The 8,386-nt window shown below is 42.1% G+C and overlaps 2 protein-coding genes across 2 annotated transcripts; both read right to left on the bottom strand.

The window, feature by feature from the left end:
* Nucleotides 1-3,220: 3,220 nt before the first annotated feature.
* On the bottom strand, nt 3,221-4,203 carry K460DRAFT_369324 (uncharacterized protein). The gene is made up of 2 exons (XM_040933941.1): nt 4,185-4,203; nt 3,221-4,109 (listed from the first exon to the last, which is right to left on the bottom strand). The coding sequence occupies exon 2, from the start codon at nt 3,929-3,931 to the stop codon at nt 3,239-3,241; it is 693 nt and encodes a 230-aa protein (XP_040787037.1). The 5' UTR covers nt 3,932-4,109; nt 4,185-4,203; the 3' UTR covers nt 3,221-3,238.
* Nucleotides 4,121-6,481, bottom strand: K460DRAFT_388280 (uncharacterized protein; the record flags this gene model as incomplete). Its single annotated transcript, XM_040935682.1, has 4 exons — nt 4,121-4,179; nt 4,422-4,435; nt 4,920-5,103; nt 5,311-6,481. The coding sequence occupies 4 exons, from the start codon at nt 6,479-6,481 to the stop codon at nt 4,121-4,123; spliced, it is 1,428 nt and encodes a 475-aa protein (XP_040787036.1).
* Nucleotides 6,482-8,386: the final 1,905 nt, after the last annotated feature.

Here is an 8,386-nt window from a genome sequence, read left to right as displayed (position 1 = left end):
AGGCTATACAGGCTATAGGTATTAGAACAATAGTAGAGGTCCTTAAAAAAGTAGAAAAAATTTAAAATTTAGTAATATATTACACAGGTGAGCTGCGCGCCTAAGCAAGCTGCGCACTTTACTAAAACTTTACTAAAATTTAAACTATATTTATAATATAATGCAATGCTTTAATATAACAATATGCAATTTTTTTAAAAAGAAAACTAAATATAGCTTATAGTTTAGGCTTTAAAATAAAATGCAAATTTCTTTTAATAAGCTACTGCGCGAATATTTAGTATTTTTTTAAAAATATTTAGTAATTAACTTAAAAAAACACTTTTATAATGCAATACTAGGCCTAATAATATAAAACTTTTTTTAATAAAAAAAAAAGTAATTATTTAGTATATATTTTACTTTAAAAACTAAGGATTTCTGCTCTAACTAGCTACTGTAAATAATATAGCTAATATTTTACTAAATAAATATAGGCAATTACTTATTAATAAAAACTAGGCTAGTATATTTATTAAATAATATTTATAGTTTAGTACTAAGACTTTTTAAAAGTATAACTACTAAAAAGTTTTATATAAAAATCCTAAGCTTATACAAGGCTAGTTTTAACTTATAGAAAATATAAAAGCTAAGTATAATATTTAAAATAAAAATATATACAACTTTAATAAAATAAGCTTTATAATAAGCTAAATATTATATAAAACTATTATTTTAAGTGCTAACTATTAAAGATAGCTAAAAATAGTGCAGCAGGGTAATTAAAAGTAAGTAATAATAATCTAAAGCATTAATATAATAAAATAAGCTATTTTACTTTTTATTATTTTTGTAGGCAAGAACTACTTTTTAGCCTAGCATAAAAAAAATAGCTTACTTTATAATTAAGTTATTATAGTTTTTAAAAATAGCTAAATAATAAATAAGCTTATTTTTAAATAATTAAAGCACTTTAATAAGTATACTAAAAAAAAAGTTATTAGTACCTATTATTTACTTATTATTAATAGTTATAAAAGCTATATATTAGTCTAATTCTAGCAGTACTATAAAAAATAAAAAATTATTACTTTTTATATGCTTTTGCATTTATTGCACTTACTATAATTACTTAATATAAATTATTTTATACTTTTAAAAAAAGTATATAAGTGCTAAGCTAAAAAGCTAATATATAATAGTATTAATTATATTACTAAAATTAAGTTTTTACTGTGCTTTAAACTAGCTTTTAATACTACTATTATAAAAAGTAATATTTTAGGTAGCTTTAAAAGCGCTAGTCTAGTTTTTTTTAATTTTAAAGCTATAATATTAAAGCTTAATATTTAGTTATATACTTTATTACTATTTACTATTAAAAATAGTTTTTAAAAGTTAAAAATACTAAGTAATATTTTAAAATTTAAGTTTTAATTAATATTAGTTAAAATAAAAATTTAAAAGTACTTAAATAGTTTTTTTACTTTAATAGTTAAAGCTTTTAAAAAAATTTTAAAAAGTATAGTTATAATTGCGTATAAGTTTATATTAGCGCAAAAAAAAATTACTAAGCTTTAAGCAGCTAATAAAGCTACTATATAATAAAAATTATATAAAAAAAAGCAAGTATAAAAAAAAAAAACTTTTATAGTAAAAAATAATTTTTAACTAATAATTTTAAAAGAGTTTAGGGCGCATAGTAATAGAAAAAAAGTAAAAAAGTAAGTGTATATTAAAGTAAGTAAGCTTTTTTAAAAGCGCTATAAATACTATAATAAAGCTAAGTATAATATATAAATATACAAGCAAAAAATAAAAGTAATTTTTAAATAAATTAGCTTATTATAATTTACTGCTATAATTTTTTATAGTGCTATACTATTATATATAGTACTAATTTTAGTAAAGTTTTAGTAAAGTGCGCAGCTTGCCTAAGCGCGCAGCTTGCCTATATAATATATTAGTATTTAATTAAATGCAAAAGTAAAAATTAAATAACTAAAGCTAGCATTATTCTTATTAAAATAAGCAGGTTAAAAAACTATAGTTAAAAGCTATTACTAGACTACTTTAGGCAGAAGAAATTGAACGCGTACGTTGAGGATACTTTAAGAACTTTGAGAAGGTGTTAACGTGGTAACGGCTGACGATGTGTATAGTCTAAAGCTGTGCTACTACAACTACTGTATACTAGGTATGCCCCTTGTTGAAGCCCGGTTACTTAGCTATCCGGTACGTAGGTGCCACTGAGCCCAGGGACAGCCACGACTTGCCATTGGGTGTCAGAGGAGAGGGGCAGCCAGCTGGCGGCATACGTCGAAGACTGCGAGAGCTCCCACCGCCGCAGGTTCTCGCGAGTAAGAGCGAATTGAGATGAACTCGGCGCCTGAGGGCGGAGGGAGCTGGCGGAGACGAGCGCGAGACGAGCGTGAGACGGGAGTCGGGAGTCAAGGACGCTTCTGGGACAATGTACCGCCGACGTATAGGTCTTTGGATCGCGCGCACTTTACTAGCATGAACGATGAATTGATGGAGCACTACGAAAGATATATAATGTGTGGTGCTGTGGGTAGTGGGTAGTGGTGTGGGCGAACGCGGGGCTGTTGTTTTGATTTTGGCGCCCGCAAGCAACTCCACGCAAACTGGACCGGGAACATGTTGCTGCTCTCTACCTCAACCTGCCTACGTCTTCTGTGGAGGCTAGCGACATGGGTAATGATATTCAGGGCGATAAAGCATCGTTCCAGGAGATTGTCCGGCTCAAGGTTGGCGAGAGTTTGCTTTTCTGCCTAACGGCTGCAGTCGCAGTAGCAGGAGAAGGAACTGGATAGATAGAGGGAGGTTACGTAAGTTCAAGACAAGGCAAAGGGTAACGGGGGATCGAGGAAAGAGTAGACTTGCTACTAAGGCGCAGGTCTGAGTCTAGGACATTCTTCCAGTATGCGTTATATTCTGATAATGATTTGAGGTGGCAGCGATAGTGCGTGGAGGGGTCTAGAGATAGCAGCAATCGATGTTATGAAATTTGAGGCGAGGTCTCTGGGTTGTGGTATGTCTTGTCACCAGGCCATCAAAATACTGATAGCTGCTTGCCGTGTCTGGATGCCACTGTGTTGGATTTACAGGCACGAATACGCGCGCAGATACGATACTCAACAGTTGAAAAGAAAGACATAGTAAAGGAACGGTGCTACCCTATAGTGTAAACCATCTGTAGACATGTGCCTGTTCGGCACCCTTCTACTACCCCCTACTATTCTCCACCATAATACTGCCGCGCGAAGACTGCGGCTCTGTCTCGCAGGTCCTCGTCCTCTTGATACTGCGGTCGAGGCGTCTTGACCATTTTCTCCCTCCTTTCTCCCTTTTCTCGCCACACATTTCGTGCCTTCTCCTGTTTATGCTTTGCGAGGGCTTTCTGAGAGGTGAATGGGCGACCGCACACACAGTAAAACCTAGCTACTAAAGGCCCAGCCTGAGTCGACACGGACTCCAAATTCAGAGAAGCAAAGGAAGAGACCAAGGAGTTGTCCTCTTGTTTGTTTTGAGTAAGAGACTTGTCGGCTTGTTGCCCGCAGTATAGAGAGTCGCGCTTGTGTAGGTCAAGTACTTGTTGAGTCTCAAAGGCCTGACCGCAGGTACATCGGATAAGTGAAGCTACTGAAGATGAGATAGTGCCTGGTAATAGCCCTAAACCTGAAGAGATCGAAGTCTGAGATGAATGTGGAGCTGTGATCGGCACCGAGACCGGCGTTGTGCCTTTTGGTGTAAATCCGGTTCTGGGCTTTCCTGCCTGATGAGTCTTCGAATACCGCAAATGATTTTCCAGCTTCCTCTCCTTCGTAAAGCTCTGTCCACAAGGGCACAGTATCTTCTTTGGCGTTGAAGCTGGAATTGAAGCTCTGGCTGGAACGGTGGCAGCCCTTCGATTGGAGCCTGGAGTCATAGAGATGACATTCCCCCCCCTCCTGATGGGTAGCGCAGAGCCCTCTATGCCCCAAGTACGCCTCGGCGTTCTCGAAGCTTTTACCACAGGGGCAGCGAACCTGGAGTGTGCTAATTCTTCCGGCTGTGTCCGCCATTTTGACCTCCGCATAAGATAAGAAGTGAGGCACTTTTTTAAGCTTGATCTACATTAGCAATCGTAGCGTAAGGTTCCCGTAGTCGGGTTGGGTCGTAGTACGGGACAAGGCACTTACTGAATATTATGAATCTACGCATCTCAATATTCTCGTACTTAATAGTGGGATAGTTAGTAACTTATATTACATTCCTCAAGCTGAGCCTACCCCGCACCTGTTTACCAATGGGGAAGTAGCAGGTCTATCTGTGCATTTCACATTAGATAATAGATTGAGTTGTTTGTCTGATTCGCCAGCCGCGCACGTATACCAGCGATAAGCATGCGCGTTGTGCGACGTGCGCTAGATATTCACACTTGCACACTTCCCTAAGTCTTATTAGCAAAAAGCACAGTAGGTCCAGCCTCAGATAGGGTGTGCAGGGTATCCTGTATGCTATAGTACACTTTTATAGATATGCTTCGGGCGTTAGTTATAGAGTCTTTGCTTTATTGCAAGAAGTATGCATAAATATACATTAAAGGATAAGTTCAAGAGGAAAGCCAGCTTAATTATACCACTATAGTATTATTAGATTAGTACGCCTAGCGATTTAACTAAGGAAAGATACAGGTATATAACAATTATTATTAACGAATCCAGAAGAACTTTACAGGGAAGCTAAGATAGGGAAGCCCCTTCTAGCTCCTCATTATTACCTGTCCGGGTATACTAGTATAGCAAAGCATCCTTATCTGCTATTCCAATTTACGCGACTGCTACTTCGTACAACTCCATGCACGCCGACACGCAAGAGTACCTAAGTTCCGTTAGCTCAATTCGATTAAGTTATATCAGCAGGAAAACACCTACAGATATTGCGCCGTCTGCTTGCAGACCGCCGAACTCGAGGTTTTCGTAGCTGTTAGAATCTCCCCAAGGCTTGCAAGTCGGACCGGCACCGCGGCAGTCTTGACACAATCGCAGGCAGGCTCGTAGTACTTTGAAGCTGTGCAAGGCACACCACCGACGACAGTAATGCTAGCCGTAGCGCTTGCTACCTGGATTGGCACATTTGTAGTGCGCACGCAATCGCATTCTTCTTCGTAGTATATCGTGGCTGTGCATGGGACGCCGCTGATGGTTGTAATGTCCACGGTGGCGCTTTCGATCGTCGCGGCTGGCGTGTATGCAACAGGAACGACGGTGGTTTTCGTGCAGGAGCATGTAGCTTCGTAGTATGACAACGTTGTGCATGGAGTACCATTGATAGTCGTAACTGAGTTTTGTGTGCTCGGCGTTATCAATGGTTGTGACGCCACTACATAGCCTGGGGTGGTCCATGAAGCGACTGGTAGTGTAACATTCACGGAAGATTGTGACTGGACGTAGTAACCCACTGAAGACAATGTAGTTAATGGTTTGGACGACATTGGAATCGTGGCATACGCAGTTTGAGGCGAAGGTGTAGACGTAGTTTGTCCTGGCCCTGGAAACGTCATGGTTGGTTGAGTGTTAGTCCGTGTAAGTGTGCCACCTCCAGGGTTGTTCCCTCCTGGGTTGTTCCCTCCTGGGTTGTTCCCTCCTGGGTTGTTTCCTCCTGGGGTGTCGCCCCCCGGTATTGGAGTATCGTCCGTTGGTGCTGGATTGTCATCTCCTGGTACAGTTGTGGTCGTGTCATCTCCACCAGCTGGTACTGTTGTACTCGATGTAACCGGGGGAACGACCGCAGATGTGGTCGTTGTTATGGCACACGTCTGAATGGTGACCTGGTCATTGTTGAGCGTAACAGCGCCGTTGAGCGCATACAACCCACCGGCGACAGTGACACCATTGTTAAGCGAAATGGAGGTATAAGCGAGGATGTTACCAACGAAGGTAGTTGTCGTGCCAAGCGTGGCCGAAACGCCGACCTGCCAGAAAACGTTGCATGCTTGCGCGCCATTGATGAGTACAACTTGAGCTGAGGTCGCGGTGGTGAGAGTAGATCCGATCTGGAAGACGAAGAGCGAATCCGGGTTGTTTCCGCCGTCAAGTGTGAGCGTACCAGTCAAGCCAACGGCAGCAGCGGCGGTGTAAGTCCCAGCAACGAGCGTTTGTCCGCCAAGCTGACCCCCAGTGATTGTGGACGTGGATGTTTGGCCAGCGGCAGCAAGGTAAGCAGTGTTGGCGTCGTTACGAGCTTGAAGCGCGACGCCGTCGCCAGCATTCTGGCCACTTGCTATTCCAGGTGGAAATCCAGTGATGGAGCTTGCGGTGTTTGGGGATATGGCAAGTTTACCCGTAATGACAGTAGCACCCGTGTTGGTGATGGCGGTGCTTCCGAGAATACCAAATGGTGCTGCTGTGCCGAGTTTGACTTGCGCAAGAGCTTGTTCACCGAAGCAGAATACCACGGCGAGAATCGCCGGAAGGCGCAGATGTGCAGAACGCATGTTAGCGGATAATAGAATGAGAGAAAGAGCACATTTGAGACACGTAGCCGTTAGCTTTGTACTGAGGGAAGCTCTCGGATATTTTCTACGCGTCAGTGATTGTTGTTCCGCATGGGGCGAATACAGTATTCTACGTCCAAATGCAGCCGCAAGATCGGAGAGAACTTCATCCGGCACAATAGCTGGGACCCAGACTATTCAAACGCCTCCAATATATCGCTACGTAGCGCCTTGGATATTGCGCGGATGGCTGCGGGGAACTAGTATTCCTGAAGTAGTTTTGCAGTTCTCATGCCCTCCGGGCCTTGTCCGTTTCTTTTTGCGCAAGAAACCACGACGAGCAACCAGCACGATCGATTGCATCGCCAGAATTATGTAATATCAGATTAACGAGTGTTTTCAATCTTTTAATTTGTTTAAATAAAGGCAGTGCATGCGTCGACGAGGATGTCTTCAGGATGACGTTGTTCCATCGGGTTCACTCCGGCAGTAGCAGACCAGCTCGTCGTCATCGAAAGTCGCTCTGGATAGGTTGGAAGGTTTAGGCGAACCGAGTTTTGCATGCGGTCTGGCTAGAGGATGGAAGTTGTTTTGAGATTGATGGTTGGAGGTAGGTGGTTGTTGTAGACAAGGTCGGAGTCGTATGCCGGGCGACCGCCGGATGGGACTAGCTCGGTTGGCCTTTCCCAAAATCGCACGCGATTACAGTCCCGATCCGGCGTTGCCAACGTCACTAATGTCAAATGGACCTTGTTAGCCTGAGTGATAGGAGCAAAGACACGCCCGGGTATTATACGTTGCGAATGTATAGACGTTGCGGCAATAACTACACAAAAGTATGGTATACCAAAATAAAATATATTCCTTCTCTGAATGCCAGAACCTTTCACTGTAGCGTGGAAACAGCTTCGATACCCTCCATTACCATCCTTTAGCTCCATCTCCGCCATAAGAGGTGGACATAACAAGGTGGAAGAAAGATAGTGAAGCGCATATCAATTCACACATATCCAATGACGACAGCATCTCAAGTATTTGTAAGGAAGACTAGATTACGCAGTCATCGCGGAGCCTCTAGTAGGCTTAGTCTCTAACCCTATTCTATCGACACCTCACGATCTCGCCCATCGACGATGAGTGCGTAGACAGAAACTCCGCGTGACCATGTACGCAGTCAATTACGTGTGCTCGAAACGCCTCCATCTCTTGTGGGAAACAAGCCCGTCATTGAAATGACTTTTATCGAAATTGATCGAGATCCTTCCTTCCATCTACAGGGACAGCACTCAGCCCCGGCGTCGTGGAAGAGGAATTTGGTAGTGAACGTGGACCTCCGTCGGCGAAGAAGACGACCGATAGCCTACACAACTCCCCCATCCTGTGCAGCACATGATATAGTTGTATAATGGTCAGAGCAAATGTCTTCTTTATTTATCTATCTTCCACGCTCTTCATTACCACCTTAAAGTCTCCTTACACTCGCTCACTCTTGAAAGTGGTATCATAAAAGCACAGTACTATATGTGTACATAACGCCCACCACGCTGATACGTGTATCAATATATACCCCGCAAACGCTCCAGTACATGCCACTACCCGAAAGGAAATCGATAGCCGAGCATGTGCCACTAATGAAGCAGGAGAAGACAGCGCGATTATGTAAATGGTACCGAGCGAAATCCATGGCGGAAAGAAACCCCGACTAACTGAAAGGAAATGTGTTGCTGACTGGTATCGCAGAAGTAGGAGATCGACGATGAACCGTAACGCCTCGCTCGCTAAGAAAATCATGAAAGCAAAATGTTAGATATGCCTGCGCATGTGTGGAATGATTGCTGTTGGTTGGGTCGCATCATGTTTCCGTTGTGTTGTTCGCCGTCCTATGCTCCTTCGTGCCAAGTTCGT

The sequence above is a fragment of the Cucurbitaria berberidis genome (assembly GCF_010015615.1).
Source record: "Cucurbitaria berberidis CBS 394.84 unplaced genomic scaffold K460scaffold_4, whole genome shotgun sequence".
NCBI lineage: Eukaryota > Fungi > Ascomycota > Dothideomycetes > Pleosporales > Cucurbitariaceae > Cucurbitaria > Cucurbitaria berberidis.
The sequence above is the reverse complement of the archived record's forward strand: the minus strand, read 5'-3'. Positions and strand labels throughout refer to the sequence as shown.

Bases quoted from the DNA above. Each gene is read 5' to 3' on its own strand.
- K460DRAFT_369324 (XM_040933941.1), bottom strand. From the start codon at position 3,931: ATGACTCCAGGCTCCAATCGAAGGGCTGCCACCGTTCCAGCCAGAGCT.